Source organism: Thamnophis sirtalis, unplaced genomic scaffold, assembly GCF_051295495.1.
Source record: "Thamnophis sirtalis isolate CommonGarterSnake01/CBP01778 unplaced genomic scaffold, rThaSir2_p1.2 scaffold_3, whole genome shotgun sequence".
Classification (NCBI taxonomy): Eukaryota; Metazoa; Chordata; class Lepidosauria; order Squamata; family Natricidae; genus Thamnophis; species Thamnophis sirtalis.
Window position 1 is genome coordinate 79,332,864 of NW_028261383.1, and position 20,585 is coordinate 79,353,448.

At 38.2% G+C, this 20,585-nt stretch overlaps 1 protein-coding gene across 5 annotated transcripts in view; it reads right to left on the minus strand.

The window, feature by feature from the left end:
- Window positions 1–20,585, minus strand: part of RBM6 (RNA binding motif protein 6) — a 75,336-nt gene that overhangs the window by 12,622 nt on the left and 42,129 nt on the right. For 4 of the 5 annotated variants that reach the window (XM_087709270.1, XM_087709271.1, XM_087709274.1 and 1 more), the window contains exons 7-12: window positions 7,777–7,851; window positions 6,894–6,969; window positions 3,237–3,536; window positions 2,953–3,113; window positions 981–1,078; window positions 287–329 (exon numbers count right to left, since the gene is read on the minus strand). In XM_087709270.1, coding sequence (XP_087565396.1) covers window positions 287–329; window positions 981–1,078; window positions 2,953–3,113; window positions 3,237–3,536; window positions 6,894–6,969; window positions 7,777–7,851 — 753 coding nt within the window. The remainder of the gene's footprint in view (window positions 1–286; window positions 330–980; window positions 1,079–2,952; window positions 3,114–3,236; window positions 3,537–6,893; window positions 6,970–7,776; window positions 7,852–20,585) is intronic. The other variant, XM_087709275.1, reaches the window with a different exon arrangement.

Consider the following 20,585-nt stretch of genomic DNA (forward strand, 5'->3'; position numbering starts at 1 on the left):
AAAAATATTATTTCTACCTATATACTTTTATTTTTATAATTTAAACACATGTACATATGTTGGCCATTGGGTATAACACTTTAATTATTCTGTGTTTGAGGGGGAATCAACTGTGAAGTTAATGAATCTAGCACATTTTTTCTGGTTACACTCACTGTCATAAATATAAAAATATACTTAAGTTTAGGAAACTAAACTTAATATTCTTAAGTTCAGGAAACTAAACTAAATACTGGATGACAGCAACCAATTTTCTTCGAGTACTGTCATAGATTACAAGCATTACCTGGTTGAAACGAGAAACATCACCTTGGTCTCCATATTCATTTCTAGCAACAGAAAGAAATCATCAAATCAGTTTAAGTGTTCCAAAAATACTACATGCAGTTAGTTAAGTATTCTTCACAAAAACTCTGCAATTTCATTGGACTTGTTGAACTATTAATAAGTTGAATGAAAATACTGTATAGTGAAGTATTGTTTTTGAATTACAGCTCAGTGCACAAAATTTAAAATCCTGACTTTACAAACTCAACAATTAATCTTGATTTACCATTTTAATTTAAATTAATGTATTACATCATCTAAAGGCAGAAATCATTGTAGTATTATAAATTACTCAGAAAGTTGAGATCAACTTTTTGACTTTGCTACACAGAATATCTTGACATGAAACATCTGTGAACAAAATAATATTACTATTATAGTTATATCTAATTTTTCATTCAAGCTACTCTATTCTTGTTAAATTTACTTTCAAAATAGCTTAAATGTGATGTATGCTCATAATTAATTTCTTGAGAGAGATATTATGGTTTAAACATAACACCACTTGATAAGGACATTCAGTTCTGCAAAATCATAAAGTATGCTAATTTATGAAAACTTGATTGCCTAAGCTTTCCTTGTTTTCATATCAAAATGACAAAATTCACAAAATGAAATCGTATTAATGAATATTTTAGCAACATCCCTACTACCTCCTCTTTCCTGTAGCTAGGTTTACATCCACAGCACGGCCATCAATGCTGATTGGTGGATCTAAGTCTTGTAAAACTTTCACTAACCGGCGTGCCTCCTGCAATGAAAAGAATCCAGGAATAAGCAAAAAGTAGGGATCTGGATGGGGACAATATGTTTCAGCTGAAGCCTGGCATGACAGAGTGGCTGTGGGTGCAAAATCCAGTTCTTTATCATCTTTAATTCTGGATGGGGTTGCACTACCCCAGACAAACCTGGTGTACAACCTAGGGGTTCTCCTGGACCTGCGACTTATGCTCAGAAACCAAGTGGCAGTCTTGGCTAGGAAGGCCTTTGCACAACTTTGTGTTGTGCCCTTAACAGGATCATGAGGGCTTGCGTCCGTTCAATCATGTCCTAATCATCTGTTGGTCAGAATATTGTAATACATTCTACATGGGACTACCCTTGAAGAGTATTCAGGAACTACAGCTAGTGCAGAATGCAGCAGCGCACACAGTTCTGAAGGCTCCTAGGATGGCACATGTGCCATTGCTGTTATGCAAGTTGCCAGTTTGCTTCTGGGTCCAATTCAAGGTGTTATTACCTTTAAAGTCTTATATGGCATGGGTCCAAATGAGTCGTCTCACCCCAATGGGACTAGCCCGCTTCTCTCGCACCAGCTGAAGAAGACTGCCATAGTCCTTGTCTGCTAAGGAATTCCGGCAGGTGGGGTCAAGAACAGCTTTTTCTGCTGTGGCCCCAAACCTGTGGAACACTCTACCACTGGAAGTGAGAATTGCTCCTAGCCTTTTGGCTTTGTGGAAGGATATCTGCCAATTGGCTTGAAGCTACAAGAGGGTGTGTGTGTGTGTGCTCAGAATCAAACAGGATTCATTTTAACCAATTTCGTTGTATACATGATGTACAATGACAATAAAGGCTATACTATCAGGATTCTGAATCACTATAAAAGTCCTATTTTACTTTGCTTTCATGACATTAGTTATATGGACACCAAAACAGCAGATCAGAGTTTTTTCTCTAGTTTTTACATGCTTTCTCTAATCTAGAATGAAGTAATACCAATTAGAAAATAAATATTAATATTAAATTCCAATTATAATATACTACACAATGCGAACTTGTCTAACTAATATTCCGTGATTGGGATTCTTACTACAATGTTTGAAATCAATTATAACAGAGCTAATATTGAAATCATTTTAAAGAATTCAACAAACAAGGCTCCAATACAGCTGTAGTGGATATATAGTTACAAAGATCAGACTTCTTTCCCATGATAGGAAGCAAAATATTATGGTGATAAGAAAAAGTCTAATAGTGCATCTTAAAACTTGTAATGTTGTGTACTGAATCAGGCATATATATGTGTAGAGTATTCTACGCTACGTCAGTTGATATGTTCCAGTAAATCATAATGACATAAGCAGTGTATAAACAAAGCCATTTTCTTCTTTATTGATATTCAATCATATCAAAGCGTTAGCAATAGCACTAAGTCAATTTGAGTAAGCTATCCTACATATTGGTTACAGTTCAGCCATAATTCTTTGCATTTTTTTTACTCCTTCCTGTCTCGTAGGAACACAAGAAGGAATTTGAATATTTTCTTTTCAGGAAATTACTATTACATCTAAGCAGTTTAGGAAGCAGGCTTATTTTAATAAACTACAGTTACTAGTTTGAGTATAATATTGTGATTCAGGAGCGGGAAAGAAGAAAGTACAAGCCTGAAGCTTACACAGGCTTAATCTTACAATGCTGAATCATGGTTAATTGTTAGGTACAAATTGTTAGGTGTTTAATAGCTTTGGATACATAAGTGTAAGGAATAAAATTTAAAAATATAAACTCATACAGGACACTATAATGAATAGACTTTCATAAGGAAATAACAGCTTAATATTTCATTAATGTTAATGTTAATGAATGAAGCAGGGAAATGAAGCAAGGAGAATGTCAACATACAGCATGAGAGTCGAGTTCAATGAAACCATAGGTGTAGCCCATCCGACCAGCTTTGTTCTTCATTACCCTCACACTTGAAGTAGAGAGACGGACATATGGTGCTAGAAGTCCTACAATCACTTCCGGTGGAGTGAAGCGAGGAATGCGTTTTAACATAATTGCTGTGAAAAGTGTAGCAAGGAGAAAAAAGAATCATATATGTACTTCTGTTCAGTTTACACAAATTTAAATTATCATTATAGAAAGAAATTAAGACAGTAAGGCCATAAATACAATCAACTTACTTTTACTCTCATCCTCCTGACGTTTATTTTCCACAGTATCTCTCCTTGAACTACGGTTTTGGTTTTCTTTTCGGGGTGGATACATTTCAAGGTCCTTCTTCTTTTCTTGTGTGAGCCACTCTTCTCTGTTTTTATCCTTCTTCTTGGGTTTAAATTCTTGAGGCGGACATTGCAGCTCAGAATCCGGCTTCTGAGGCGGCAGCTCTTGGGGTGGAGCAGGTTCTTCAACAGATTCTCCCTTTGGGCTCGGATCCTCAGGGACCAACTCTTCCTCCCCCTTTTCAAGTTTTTCTTCTGTTACTAGGAAAACAAATTTAATGAAGTCATTTCAGCAAAAACACTATGTTAACACTATTTTTTCTTACTGCTTTATACAAGAATATTTAAATACCTTATTTGGATGGTTATGTATTATAAACATTCCAGTTGAGAACACAAAAATGTTAGGCTTGTACTAATCCATGAAATATGGAAAAAAATGTCTCTATCTCCCTGGGTCCCTACTTTTCGTCTTTATTCATGTGGCAGTACTCCCCTAATATTACAATATCACTGAAAATTTTCTAGTGGTCACAATACTATACTCTTAGACCAATACACAAAGAAAAGCAACAAAAAGAGACATGCAAATTGAAGAGCTATTACAAATCCAATACAATGGACTTATAATAAAAGTCAATTTTCTTCAGCAAACTCATGGCACCTGAAAGTGAGTGTTTTCACTAATTCCTCAGGCAGTGTTTAGAGCTCTTCCGGGAGGGGACAGCCCTTTTGGCAAAAGAACGCTGCAGAAAATAATTCCTATTTGGAATAATTTAGCAGTCTTACAGATATCTTCCAGGAGTCTCTTTGGGATGTGAAGGAGCTTCAATTCACGTGCCAACTTGTGTCCATGATTTTATGTTAATATTTTAAACTGCTGTTTTTTACAACAGATAATTTTAATGTTTTACAATGTTTCTATGTTGCCCAAAGTCATTGGACACAAAATAAATAAGATAAATTCCCTATGAGGGAGGTTTATCCTGTATCTTGTAGCTAGTTTGATACATGTGTTAATCCATCTGGAAAATGAGGCTCTACAGCCCAGATGAGAGTGACAAAAATATACTAGGATGGTCTCAAATTTGATGCTTTAAACTCTCCTGTTCAACTGAATGGATCCTGCCAGTTTGCCTGACATCCAGTTTGCACATTGTTTTTTAGGCGAGTTTTGGTTTCTGCGCAAAATATAAGTCAGATTCAGCTTGAACATAAAGGTCTGTGCATGGTTTATGGTTGAGTAATGCCAAACTTCTTCCTACAGACAGCGCTTCTATTTCTGACACTTACATAGCTGTAGTAAGTTCAACATGGTATGAAAGCAACATGTCCCTTTCTTGGAGAACATTTCAAAAGCTATTACCTTGAGAGAATTTTCTTTGATTGGATCACTTCATTGCCTCTAGCGCTGCTGATCTGGAACCTTGCTCAAGGTACTGAGTTTGTACACGTTATCATTTGTCTCTGAAGACTGTCAAGGGTCAAGAGATATGGATGGTTGATTCAAAGAATATATGCAATTAAGTTGTTAGATGGTTGCCATTCTTTGTTTGATGAGATCAGGTCATTTTCTATCTCCAGAATTGAATCCAAGCATTATAAGATGTATACTAGCTAAAAACTGTTCTCTACATTAATCAGGAACAGTGATTCTTAAAAAATAATAGGGCCAGACATCTTTGTTTTTTTCTACTCAACCGAGGACATAAAATAGGGAACCATTCAAGAAAATGTATGCATGTATTTCCCAGGAAATTGTGGCTGATTACAATCACCAATTAATCTTCATGAATACTCTGGGAGTCAATGGCAAAATTAATGAAAGGGCATGTACTGGTAGAAGACATCCTACAATTTGAATCTCAGGAACTTCCTCTGTAAGTGGTGATTAAGGTGTGTTCCTTTCATAGGAGAGTTCAATGATAATTTTCAGTGTTTCAATATGACAGTTTTCCCACTTGGGTTTCAGAATAATGCATGAAACCTTTGTTCTTCTTAGGAACAATGGAAAAGTAAACCTCTGGCACCACAACCTCTAGACCTGTTTGATCACTGATTCTCAAGAGGTACTGGTAGTTATTGGCCTTAAGTACTAGTCAATGTTCGACTGATTTGCATGACATACAACCCTGTCACATTGTCTTTAAAATACATGTATTTTGACATTACACATTCAGCTATGGGCTTTTTTGTAGCCTTTTGCCCAATAATGATTGCCTATTTTTTATAGGAAAACATTCCCTTTTGGTTAAAATTGAGGATTGTATGGTTTGTCCTGAGATCTCTGTCACTCTCCAAGATGCTCTGGATTGCACACTGTCTCATGCTGCTGGCAGGTATAGAGGCGACTATGGGAGTGGCGGCTCCCGTTCTTCAGGCCAAGAATCTTACAGACTCTCTTGATATGCTTGGTGGATTCAGGACTGGTTGTCATTTCTCTTCCTCATCTAGGGACATCTGCCCCATCTTTCTCATTTAATAGTCCTGAAGGGAAGTATCTGAGCTGTATGTCAGAGAGGAAAGGAGCTGTATATTTCTCCCCTCATTTGGTGCCATGACACTGTCATCCTTATTTTCAATAGTGGTAGTCTAAATAGGAAGTCTCTGGAGTAAAGAAACCAAGAATGGGTGTCTTTCTCAATTCTTCCTCCATATTCTTCCAACATGGACTGTCCAGCTGGAAAGGAGAACCCACATTTGTTACATTTCCTGCTTTTTTTCTCTATGACACGTAACCAGCATTATGAGGTTCAAAACCCAAAGGGCATGGTTGACTGTTATCCTATGGTATCACTGGAGGTCTTTCCTGGGATGTGAAAATGCATGAGGTCCTCAGGGGAGAGATATTGCCTCATACAGCCAGTAGAATCATTCTTGTGCTGCAGTTCTATGGAAGGGAAGTGAGGAAGTGAGAAAATGGAAGTTTAGCAGCATTGACTTCTGCTGTTTTGGGGATAGGCCATCTAGCCTAGCGAGAGAAGGAAAAATGAGCCTAGTAGAGGCTGCAGGCAACTGGCACTAGATTCTCAGAAGGGATAGCATTGGTTGTATTTCCATGCTGTCTCCCTTGCTCTCAGATGTCGTAGAAATCTTTTGATGTGTCCATTAACAGCAATTTGCTGTTCATGTGTTTTTGGCTATGAAGTCTGTCTCTGCCTGATGTCTTAACCACTATATCAAATTGGCTCTCTATGAAACTTCTGAATTCTACTAAGTAATTTAAATAAGCTACTAAACAAATTAGCAAAGCTCTATTTAGATTATAAGAATCCTGGGCACATGACTGGCTGGTGAAGCTACTGGTTATTTGAAGTAACATGGAGCAGATTTGGAGAAGAGGAAATGGCTCAGAGCTCTAAGCCCAATCTCAAGAGCTAGTGAGAGAGATATTCACTTTCATATGCTGTAGTTCTGCTATAAGAAAAGATTCATTCTTTTTTCATTTCTTGAATGTTTATATAATTTTAAATTAACATTAAAAACAGGGTCTATTGTTTTGATCTAATACTAACAATGATATTTTGGTGTATACACCAAAGATCTTTATTCATTGCAAATTAACACATTTATTTTGGAACTAAACCAAAGTTAAAACAGTAACAAAAGTAGGCTCACCATCTCTTGGTAGTTTACAGAAGAAACAAGATGAACGATACCCTTCTGAACGAAACCCTACTGTACGTGCTTTACACTGCAAAGAAAGAAAAATCATACCTTTGTCTTTTGTCCCTTTATGAAACTCAATTTATAAAAACAGAAGCAGAAAGTTAAAGAAGCTTAGTCTTTTACCAAGACTCAAGCTACATGTTATAACACAATGCATGCGAGTCACCCGTTTATGTCTGCAAGGTAATGAAGTGAAAACAGCATGCTGACTTCAAATCAATGTTCCTAAACGATGGAAAAGGATGAGGACACGTAGATTTTCAGTTTGCATAATACCTCTGAAATGCAACCTGTGATTCAGAACAATTCTTTATTTAGGTAGCTAGTTTATGAACATACCTTTCTTCTACCAATGGGACACGTGACTCCAAGATACTGGTTTGGGAAGAATCTACATTCAAATGTTTTACTGAATAAAATTCAGTGAGGTGTATCTAATGTTACAAAGCCAAGACTCCCTCTAGACTGAGGTTGGGATAAATCCCATAAATGAAACAAAACAAAATTAAGCTAATTAATATACAATAGACAAACAGATTTCCATATATACAATGGATCTTCCATGTATGGAAATTCAGAGGACAAAATATAGCAGCAAGTGTAGGGAACCAACAAATCCATGTCACCAATGGTTTCAGATAGAAAGACAGAGTTGACTATGATTCATTTTATCCACAAAGGCAACCTGTGTGCCTTCCTCAAGAAATCTTAGTGCTGTGAGATTCCACTTGAAGAATCAGCCAGTCAGTTAAGGATACTTTCATCAAGTTATTTCATTTCTTTCAAACTCTCAGCTGTAACTTTCCATAAACTTGTACTTCTACATACTTACACGCTTGCAATACCAAAATTCAGGGTATGGACTATATTCAAGTGTGACCTGTTTACCACCAATCATAAGATGTCCCTGTTGAAATGAGAGAAAGAAAATGATTAGGGTTTTTTTAAGCAAAACAGAAGAAATAAAAGATGGACTTACTAGGAATAGTGTCACGTTGCTGACAAATATCTGAAATACTGATAATCAATGAAAATACCAAAGAAAGGACTCTTGTATTCTAAGCACATATGTCTTGGATTGCTACAAAACTGTAGGGCAAAACATCAGGCCCTGTCTCTATTAAAAAAGGTCAAGCAATGAACTGCCTTTTAGAATAAAAATACATTAAACTATTACTACCAGTAATGTGTCAGACAGAAACTGCTAGGAAATTGGAAATCAGGTTAAATTTTAGATGTACGCAGATTAAGCTAAAATTAATAACAAGGATTATTTCATATTCTCATCTTAAATCATTAATGTACATCTGCCTAGATTTGATTTGATCATTGAAAGAACATTGTAATAAATGCTTGCAAAGCAGGCAATGTGTCTTATGACATGGAGCTGGTATATTAGTATTCCTTATTTTAAATTCATTTGCTAATATTATTAGGATATTAAGCTGTTTTGTTTAAGTATTTTCACACAGACTTTGATGTGTGAAGTTATGTCAGTATCTGATGTTTGGCTTCCCTGTTTAGTCTAAAATGTGCTCTTCAATGACATCATCATGTTAACTCACATCTGTAATAAAACATTGTTATTCTAATAAGAGCAAAAAAAAAATTATTTATTTTCCAGTTTACAATTGTTTTTACTTTTTCTTTATTAAGCTTATACAAAAGGGGGAAAATTCAAGGTTAATAACTTACAAAAGGTTTCCAAGGCTATATGAACTAGGTTAACAAAATTAAAATTGGCCAATGTAATCCATAAAAGAAAAAGGGAGAAAGTAAAAGTATTATAAGGAAATCATGATTTCCTGTGAAACAAAATTTCCAAGAACTCAGGGCTATCACTTCAGTGAAAAATCAGACATATAATACCTCAATGGAAATTTTGTTGAATATATCCATCCAGAAACAGATTGGACTTTCATTATCTGGCAGAGATAGGAAACTCTGATTTTCTAGAAAGCTCGTTTTAAATAAAAAGGTAAACAGTAGGACCTATCCAATCTTAGCTGATTCAAAAACCTAAGGAGATTTGAACTTGGTTAATACTCAACCAATGAAAAAACAACCAGGAATAATATAATAAAAAATTTTAGTCCAAAATTCCAAGAGTGAAATAGATGTGAAAATATCCATTGACACTATGAGTAGGTACAAACAAGCAATATTAATTTTACTCCCTTTAGATGTATAGAGACGCTAATAAACATATTTCAACTTATTGGCATAATCCTTTCCTTTTCCAGTATAAACCTGAGGAGTATTAAAGCAGGCAGATACATGGGAAGCAAGTAGTAAGGGATGAAAATACTCAAGCTAGGGAGTAACTTGTTCATCACCCTTTTATTAAAAAATGTGGGTATAGTTTTTGAAACCTAGTTATTACTTAATATATACAAATAAATTCTATTAAAAGAATTCAAATATATCAACAATATTTCTATTCATTTAGGAAGTACTATGATCATGTCCCCCTATAATATCCCTTGCTAGACAGTGGCTGAAATGATAACATTAAACATTATGTCTAGAATATAATTTTTTTCTGTAAAATAATGCACACTATGTTTATTTAAGGTAGGAACTATTCTCCTTACAGTTCCAAATAAATATATTAAGCTTTCACTTTTCAAATTGCTGACTAAGGCTAAGAAACCAGGCCAAAAACAACTTAGTAATATTATGTATCATCAATCCTGCTCCCATATGTTCGTGCAGAGAAAAAATAGATTTTTAAATAGTGGTTCTTAGAATTAGGAAGACTGTACTATATTAGCCATTCATGTTCCAATAATTGTTCATTTGGGACAAAACAAATCAGTAGGCATTTCTGTTTACTGGAAGTAATGAGAATTTAGGTAGTCTGATTATCAACCAAAGCTAATTTCACAATTGGGGCTGTGCTTCCAGTCATCTAGTATTTGTGTGGGTAGACATATATAGATACAGATCAAGCATAGGCATTTCTAAGAATAAATAAAACTGAAATGGGAAAGCCATATCAAATACTGTACTCAAAGCTCCTGAAAAAAATCAGTGCAAAATTAAATATATTTGAAAAGCAAGTTTTGATTAACTGTCAAATTAACTTTCTAACAAGTATGCTTAAAATTAACCAAGAATTGGAGGGAGGGAGGGGGGAGGGAGTGTGTGTGTGTGTGTGTGTGTGTGTGTAAAAAAGAAAACTGTCAGGAAATTAAAGCTGAGCATACCACAAATATTATTTTGGATAGTTTTCAAATTCAAATTTTGTATAAGGTACTTTGTTTTCAAACTTGCAAGAGATTTTAAACTCTACCTTCCTATTATTCTACAAGATCTACTTAGAAATTATTCTAAGGATTAAATGCATTAATTTATTTATGATTATTTTATTAAACCAGAGTACAGAAATATATAGTCATTCATACTATAACATCAGCTTCAGCCACCATGGCCAATATCAAAGATGAAGTTGTAGTCCCACATCTTGACAGCTACCAGTTAGCTATCCTTGTCAATTTTATTATTTTTTTTATAATTTATAAGTAGTCTGTTGTAACTTCCTTCCACCCAAATAGATTAAAAAAATAATACATCGAGCCAAATTCAAGCCTATCTTTGACTTCATATATCAGCCAAAGCGATTAAATACACTGCCCATTTCAACTTGTCATTTCTCCCAGTATATCTGAGAGTAACCGTTTGCTGTCAAGTCTTTGGCACTGCTTAATTGTGGTTTCAATCTTAGTCCCAGGCTCATGTGACTAAGTAATTAAATTTTATATGCCCACTAAGCTCATTGAATGAATCCTTATTCTGTATGGAGACCTTTATTCAAATTCAGTAAACTTTTCAGATTTCTTCATTAATTTAAATTTTTTTATGGGTGGCCTTTTTGTCTCACTGCCCCCATTTTAGAATGATTATTAGCTTTCTCTCACAAAAAAACATTTACTGGCTATCCATAGTAATTTAGTCTAGCATTCTTGTTGAAGGCTAATGTTGTACATTAACAGAAAGGAAACTAACAGGAAACTCTCCCAAAGCAAGAGTTCATATATTGAAGCTACAAGGAAGCATATATCTCTCCAAAGTAGTAAGTGTGACATACCCTGAATCACTCCAAAAGTTGCTAAACTTTTAATTTCAAATGCAATAGAAGAAATTGTTACATAATTACCTAAATATAATTAATTTTAAGTTCCGTGTTTTTACTGTTTATATGAGAGCTAGGCACACCAATCTCAGTATAATTCTCACTGCCTTAAAATAAATATTTCTGTATTTCTTACCCAGAACATAAGCCACCACAAATCAGATCAAATATGCCAATACAGCCTGAATAATGTACAATAGATTTTTTTTAACTTTTTAAAATAGAGAAAATTGAGTCTTTTAAGAAATAAACTTCCACAATTGATATCTTTACACACTTTCTGCTATATACTGTAATAGCACTTAGCAATAGTACTTATATACCACTTCATAGTGCTTTATACCCCTCTCTACGGTTTTGCCAGTATATTTCCCCCAACAGTTCTCATTTTACTGACCTTGGAAGGATGAGTGAACCTTGAGTTGGTCAGAAACGAACTCCTGGCAGTGGAATGCAGAGTTAGCCTGCAATTCTGCATTCTAACCACGGCAACACCACAGCTCTTAATAAGAGCTATAATGAAGCCTAACAGAAGTAATTTATTTCTGATCAACATTTCTCAGTTAAAGCTGTAAATTCTATCTTCATGATCTGTGAGCAAGAACACTGTTTTTAAAAGATAATGTAAATTTGAAAAATAAGTCAAATATATATTGTGTTGTCCACTTATATGGTACATCCCTTTAACCACTACAAGCGAACTTTATTATCCAGCTATTCCAACTCAATAAAAAAGTAGGAGCATTTCTTTGTAAATAGATTTTTATTGAAATAAGATCAAGGCATATAATACATTGTTAATCTACCAAGCTTAATGTTGCTATTTATCATATTATCTTCATGTAATCTGTTTCCATGTTTTTTTATACAAATTTGAACTGTCATGTGGCAATTTAGTTTCTTGGCTTCTTGACCCTGCTATTTTCTTATATGGGAGGTGGTTTCCAACCTTGAAACAGCTGATCACCTGAAACACAAAAAATATTAGGGATAATATAGCCATGTTGTAAATTAACTTATTTTAAGTTAGTTTGTATTATCAATCATAGTTACTACTTACCAGATGAGTCACCAGCACCACGTTTTTCTTTGTTTAAAAGAACTAGCTGTGTAATCAATTCTGTATTGCTCGTGGATCCCAAATTTTAAGCCATCAATTCCTTTAATCATTCATCAATTTCTCACCATAGTGAGACGTCCCAAAGTAAAATGCATCTTTTATATTTTGAAAATCATTTACTAGTTTTAGATCAGAAACAATTTAAATACTTATTTTACCATTTTAACAGCAGCTTTAGAAAAGAACAATTGAGCATGCTAGTTAAAGTTAACATTTTTAAGTTTTATTTTAATATAATAGCTTTCTGCTTCTACCAGTAACCTAAGCAAACAGATTTTTTCTTGGTTTTTCTTGGTTCTCTTTCCTCATTTCCAAAATTGTCTCCAGAGATTTTTGAAGCAGATTTTAGAATTTATGCTTTGTTTTTTTTTATTTTCAAGTAAACATTTTGATAATAATCACATTCATGTACATGTTTCATCAAATGCCAAAAATAATTACTATAAATTGGGCTAATCTCTAACTTGCCAAGCATTAGTCTTCATATTCACTGCAATATATTAATGTCAAGGGGCATGCTATATATTAGGAAATTCTTTTTTGTGGTGTAGAACCTCTTTCACTCACTCTGAACAGCAAGATGGGCAGCATATATATTTAATTATAAATAAAATATTTAGAATAATTGAAAGAATCAGAAGGGAATATAGGACAACCAGTCCCTTTCCCAAAGCACTGCAATTATATACGTTTTTCTTAGAAGTTCTACATCTGCTTTTTACTATTGGCATTTTATTCCCATTTAGCTATTTTCTCTACATACGATATATCAACAGTGCTATCAGAATCCAGGATATCAACTTGTAAGACTTTTTACAAGCTAGTATTAAGAAACTAAAATAAAAATATAGTTCAGCAAAGATAGCAGCTGTTTATGATTAACTGGACTCTGCCAGCATTCTGATTTTCTCATTCATAAAAGGGCATATAACTAATGACCTAGCAATTGGGATCCCAAGAGTCATTACAGAATCTTTTGAACCCTAAAGCCCCTCCACCAACTAATTGTAATTACTGAAGAGGGTAGCTTTCTCCTTATTGCATCCCTGATTCCTTCTAAAATTCCTCTAATGCCACATGACTGTCGTGCATACAAAATGGGGGAACGGGGGAAGACTGATGTGCATGGAAATCAGCCTGTGACACAGCTTCTACAAGAGATGCTTTGTACCCATTCTGGCATGTTGCAAAGGACCTCTTCTTTGACACAGCCCAACCATATGATTCTTGGGGTGTAGCCATTGCTGTATTCACTACAGCATTTTTTTAAATGTAGAATAAACCCTTCCTACTCATTTTTCTATAGTGATCTAAACTCTAAATATGAAAATATATATAATTTTTAACTCACATTAAGAACATTTTACTTTTCACAAAAATTGTCCTTCCCTCCTATTTCAGAATTTAAACATTAAGTGGAAAAAAATTAATCTTCATACTGTTTCTTTGTGTTTGCTCATATGCTATCCTCATTAAAGAGACACTATAAAGATTCTCAGAAAATTAACCCATTAGAACCCATTAGACAGATTCCCATCACAATCTTTCACAATGAAATATCTTTCCGATAATAATACTTTTAGTCAGAAGGGCTAACTAAGAGTGTTCTCTCAGAGAGAAAACATGTGACTAAAGAAGAGGGAAAACAAAATATTGTATCAGAAGCAAATGCTCGTCGAGCAAGATTTGTGAGTCCAGGAGAACCCCAGATTATGCACTGGATCTCTCAGGGGCAGTGCACCCCCATCCAGAACCAAAGATGATTATAAACGTCAGATACAGAAGAAGTCACCCACAGCCACTCCATCTTACTAGGATCGCAGTGAAAGACAACCACAATTTAGTTCACGAGTGATGGAGATGTACAACTGGATATCATTTGCATACTTATGATATCTCATCCCATGGTGACAGATGTTCTCACCCAGCATGTTCATGTAGATGTTAAAAAGCAGAGGGCACCAAGTCCTGTGGAGACCTCACAAAACAGAGGGCATGGGCTGAATATCTCACTTCCTATCATCACCAACTGGAATTGACCCTGAAAGAAGGAAATGAACTGGGGCAGAATCATTCTCCCTGACAACTCCTGAAGCTGTTTCAAAAGGATACCACACTCGATGGTATTGAAAGGATAGCCACGATGGATGCATCATCTCCATCAGACGATGGTCCATCGTCTCCATCAGACTCTGACCATCAGGCATCATCCAAAAGGACAACTATTGCTGTTTCTGTCCCATATCCAGGCCTGAAACCTGACAGGAAGGAGTCAAGATAATCTGTTTCATACAGATTCCTCTGGAACCCCAGCACAATCACCTTCCCTAAAAATGGAAAGTGGGAGACTTGGTGAAAAATTGTCCAGAACACTGGAATTCACCGACAGCTTATTAAGGAGATGGTGCACCAGCATTTCTTTAAATGGTGCCAGAAACAACCCTCTCCCTCATAGCCTTGACTAACCAGAAAGGGCATGAATGTAAGATTACAGACTCAAAAACCCTGCCCACTTCTTCGTGTTGAAAGAAACTATTTCCAAATAACAGGGTAAGTCCATTCCCCAGGCATTTCCACACATCCACGCTTTGTATCCAACTGAAAAAGATATCAGCAATTTCATCCATGAGGTACAATGAAAATTCCTCAGCACAGCCCTGTAGGTAAACCTCCAAGACCCCCAGGAGGGTCTGAGTAATCCTAAACAAGGTCATCAGATGGTCATCTACAGATGCAATAAGAGCAGAGAAATACTGACGTTTTGCCACTCTCACTGCCATGAGGTAGCCCTTAATAGCAATTCTAATTTGTAATTGTTGGATTCATCTTTCAACCACTTGAGACATCTCTTGAGTCTTTTCAGCTCCCTTAACTTTTCCATGAACCACAGGGAATACTGAGTGCGCTATGCCAAGAGAGGCCACAAAGGCACGATCCTATCCATTAATTTCACCTGTACCAGGCAGCAGCCAGGGCCTCAGCCAGACTATGCAACATACTGTCATATAAATACACCAGTTCCATTTGGAACACCATCAGTTGCGAGGAGCAGACCAATCTAACAGATCCTATCTTCCTGCAGAAGGCGGTAGGTTAAGACTGATCATCCTTAAGAATAGTTCCAGCAATTCTTTTCACTACTTGAATATGACAGATAGATGGTAATCTCGATCCGTGATGGCGAACCTGTGGCAGGCGGAGCATTTGTTAGAGCACAACAGGCATTGCCCTGTCAGCTTCAGTGTGCATGTGCGTGGTGGCTAGGACATCAGCCTCCTTTTTCGGCTGTTTTTCACCCTCTGGAGGCTTCAAGGTGAAAAACCACCCAACATACAAATCGGAAGTATGGGAACGGGCTTCTGGTTTGTGCATTGGGCCGTTTTTCACTTTTCCAATGGGCAAAAAATGGCCCTACAGGCAAATCGGAAGTTACTTCTGGTTTGTGCATTGGGCCATTTTTCATCTTCCGGAGCCTTCAGGGAGGCCTCTGGAGGGCGAAAAACGGCCCTTTGGGAAAATGGGAAGTCGCCATTCCCAAACTTCCTGGTTGCCTGTAGAGCCGTTTTTTGCCATCCAGAGCCTTCAGGGAGACCCCCTGAAGCCTCCGGAGGGCCTCCAGGGAGTTGGGGAGGCTGTTTTCGCCCTCCCTAGGCTCCTAGAAAGCCTCTGGAGCCTGGAAAGGGCAAAAAAATTGATTTGATTGATTGATTTTATTACATTTATATGCCGCCCTTTTCCCCAAGGGGACTCAGGGCGGCTCACAATTCAAATCAGGGGAGGGGGGTACAGACAAGAAGTAAAAAAGACGGAACATAACAATACATAATTTTTTTTAAAAAAAACACATAGCAGTCATACCATTCGAGACGTTGGGCAACAGCTCTTTAGCCCCAGGCCTGTCGGAACAGCCAGGTTTTAAGGGCTTTGCGGAAGGCCTGGAGGGTGGTGAGGGTTCGAATCTCCATGGGGAGCTCGTTCCAGACGGTCGGAGCAGCCACAGAGAAGGCTCTCCTTCGGGTAGTCGCCAGTCGGCATTGGCCGGCGGATGGAATTCGGAGGAGGCCTAATCTGTGGGATCTAATCGGTCTATTGGAGGTAAATGTGCCAAAAGTGGGGGTTCGCACACAAAGCATTATGGGTGTGGGCACTCCCATGCATGACCCCACTGTACTCCCCCTGCTTTCCACAAGCGATCCAAAAAAGGTTAGCCATCACTGACCTAGACAAAGATGTACTTGTTTGAAAAGGATATCTAGGCTGCCCTATGATATCCTTTTCAAATATAATAGTACAGATATCAGTTTCTTGACATGAAATCAATACAGATAGCTAGTATCATATAAAAGTTACTCATGGAGTAAATACTAAAAATTTCTTTTTCTTTTTTGTGTTTTAAGGAACACAAATAAACAATTATTCAGATAAATATTTAGTTCAAATTATACATTTTTTTAAAAACCTGAGTGAGCACCTGTGCCTGGCATATCTGCCCCCCACCCTTCTCCCACAATAGGTTAGAGTTGAAGGGTAACAGAGGTGGGTTGCTCCTGGTTCGGACCGGTTTGGGTGAACTGGTAGTGGTAATTGGGCCTGGGTCGCTGAACCAGTAGTGATGGTTCGCTGGCCACGCCCCTGAATCAGCCCACTCCAACGCTCGCCCTGCCTCACCCTCATTTCATGTATCCACAGAACTGCCTCCTCCTGGCTACACACAGGTAAGCATTCGCGCTAGCCTAGCTCCCCCCCTCCACCGGCCAGTGTCTCCCAAAACCACTGATGTTGCAGCTGCTCCCTCCCCTTGAAGCACCAAGTGGCAGGCGGGACGGCGAGGATGAGCTCTCAGCACTTTTTCCACTGGCGGGGAAAAATGCAGAGGGGGGACCCTCGCTTATCTTTCACCAGCCGTCTGGAGCTTCAAGTGGCAGGGGGGCGGTGGTGAGTTCCAAGCAGCGGGTTTGCAAACAAGGTGCAAAGCGGCTCTCAAAGAGAATGAAACGGGTGTGGTGCACCCAGAGCCACTGCTTCTTCACAACAGCCAAGGACGGAAGAGGTGCCTCTTCCATCCTCGTCTGTTGCAAAGAAGGGTGGCTCTGAGTGCAACACGCCTGCTTTGTTCTCCAGCCCCTCTCCTTCTGTTGCCAGGGTAAACACGGTGTGTGGGTGTGCGTGTGCGTGCGCGTGTGTAGGAGGGCTCAGACCATTCAGTGCTGAGGTAGAAACAGGGGTCCTACTGCAGCTGGTGGGGGGCACTGCTAAGGATCAGCGCCCGGGATTCTCCAGACCAACCGACCGCGTCACTTTCTCACCCCTGGGAACCTTCGGTGCTAGCTGGACCTGGCAGGGGTGCCCACCCCAAGAAAGACGGAGAGAGAGCTCTCTCCTCACTCAGCAGGCTCCTTGTGACTCAATGGACTGATGCCACAGGAAAGAAGTCAGTCTTGGGAGACCTTCCCTCTTCCTCGAGAGAGCCTGTGTGGGGAGAGAGAGGAGGCAGGCTGGTTTGAACGAGGTTGGGCAGTTTGTGACTGACGCCTCCTTCACAAGACACATGTCGTAGCAGCACCTGCATCGCCTGCCCGGTGAAGACAGCGTGCGGGCAAGTTTTTCTTTCCTCTCTTTCTCTCTTCACCCACCCACCTCCTGCTGCTTTTCCTTCCACTCCTCCCCTGCATTGCCTGGTCACAAGGTCCGAAGAAACGATGATGGGGGGGGGGGGGTTTAAGCAGAGACAAGAGGACGCCCGGAGGGGCACTTCCCTTTGCCCTTGGTGGCAGGGGCTGCTTTATCATGCACCTCCTTTCTTTCTCTGGCCCCTCTCCTTCCCTTGCTTGCCTTGATGGCATCCCGGTAGTAGCAGTCGAGCAAGGTAAGGAGGCGTGTGATAAAGCAGCCCAGGTGGGCGGTGCGGGCACTGCTATGACATGTGTCTCGCTGTGCATGCCCCAACGAGCGAAGTAGGCAGTAACCACAAACCACCCACCCTCATTCAAACCAGCCTGCCTCGCCTCTCCCCGCACGGGCTCTCTGGAGGGAAAGGAAAGGTCTCTACCAATACCGGTTTCTTTCCTGCCCTCCATAGGGGGAGAGCACAGACTGTTTGGCGCTGAGATAGAAGCAGGCATGGTGGCGGGGAAAGCGAGGCTTCTTTGCCAGCCTCCCAGGTGGCAAAACAGAAATTTTAGCCAGTTCGGTGGGCATGGCTAGGTGGGGCAGCATGTGACTGAGTGGCCGTGGGCGTAAGTGACGTCAAGTTGGCCACACCCTCAGTCACATCCCCCCCCCACACACACCTAGCCATGACCACCAAACCGGTTTAAAAAATTTTTAGAACCCACCACTGGAGAGTAAGCAAAGAGAATTCACTGTCTATTTGTGAAATGTATTTTCAGCTTACAGATCTGAGCATGCTGGCTGCTGTCAGAGCCACCAATTTTCTTTCAACATGTATGAAAACAGGCAAAACACCCAGAACTGACAATGAAGTTATTGATGTGGTAGATAGTTTCTGGCTTTGGGGATCAACCATCAATAGTAAAGGAACAAGCAGTCAAAAAATATACTGTAGAATAGCATGTAGTAGACCAACCGTTAAGATCTTAGAAAACATATTCAAACATCCTGATGTATCTATACCTGCAAATCAAAACTGTGGAAGCCCAGATACTATCTCTATAAAGTTGAACTCTGAAGGAACAGGTAGGAAGAGTAAAGGTAATCATCAACTTACGACCACAATTGAGCCCAACAAAATTTATGTTATTAAGTGAGACATTTGTTAAGTGAGTTTTGCCTCATTTTACGTCTTTTTTTGCCACAATTAAGTGAATCACTGCAGTTGTTAAATTACATGATCACATGGTTGTTAAGTGAATCCGGTTTCCCCATTGATTTTGCTTGTTGGGAGGTTGCAAAAGGGGATCACATGATTCCAGAACACTGCAATTGTCATAAATGTGGGTCAGTTGTCAAGCATCTGAATGTAAATGACATGCTACAACAGTTGTAATGTGAAAAACTGTCATAAGTCACTTTTTTCAGTGATGCTGTCACTTTGAATGGACACTAAATGAACTGTAAGTCGAGGACTACCTGTATTGTCAGTTCTGAATTTTAGTGTTGGAAAAAATTCCTGAGTGTTGGAAGAAATTTTTGAGAATACCATGGACAACCAAGAAAATGAATCAATGTCTCATTTGAACAAATCAAATCAAGAGTTCTCACTTGAAGTACAAATAACCAGGCTCAAATTATCCTACTTTCGATACATTACATGAAGACCAAGTTCTCTAGAGAAGATTGAAATACTAGAAAAGATGGAAGGAAAGAGGTGAGACCAAACAGAGAAAGATCATCATGGAGAAAATCTATCTTTGTGGTTACTAGAAGTAAAAAAACAACACCTTGATGGCATCTAATCATCATAACACTAAACTGTTACACTTAAGTGGACTCTATTTCTGACATAACCGATTGCTGATAGTATTTTTACAGCAGTTTTTCAGCAAGACATGCTGAAGTAAGGAGGAAACTGGAAAATCTAAATATAGATTACATATGATCTTTTGGTTATAAATGTGATTTACTGTTTAAAAAGTCATATCTCATTTTATCATGTCTTCTCTCCTCTTAAACAGCATGATATAATGTTAATATTACATTTAATTTTCAAGCATGCACCATGTAAAATATTTGGAATCAAAAGGAAAATCTAACTGCTTATTTCTCTAATACAGGACTGTCAAACTCATGGACCACAGCCTGGATGCATCAAATGCTGGCCAAGCCCACACTGTTTCACAAAGGGAAAAGTCATGATAAGTCACATGATGGCGCGAGTTTGACACCCCTGCTCTAATGTCTTGAAAGAGCACTAGACATTGCTGGAACCTTCAGAAACAGTTTTCAGAATTCAGAATCAGAATTATTATGGCATCTGTGTACTTTTTCTTTCGCCTCTATGATTGAGCACTATATAGAGATTATTACTATAAGCAGTACAATATTAAACTTAATGATGAAAGAAAACAAAGAAGCCATTTATTAGACTAGCCACAAACCAAACAACCACTCGAACATAGACAGTGCATATTAATGAGATGTAAGAATAAAGTACCATTTTTTCCCTTGTATCACATAAAACATTACTAGGCTGTCTTTTAACACAGAGAGCTCCAATTCTACTGGGCTTTCAGAATGAATACCATCTTGGTGTTCCAACCCCAAATATATCAATACTGCATATGGGGTGCTTCAGCTGCTCTAAATAATTTGATTTCTCTTAGCAGACTGAAAATACAAAACAAGAAAGGGCTAAATGAATCAGTTCCTAAAATTTTCTTTCATGCAATACATAGGAAGGGAGTCAGGTGACATATAAACTTAATAA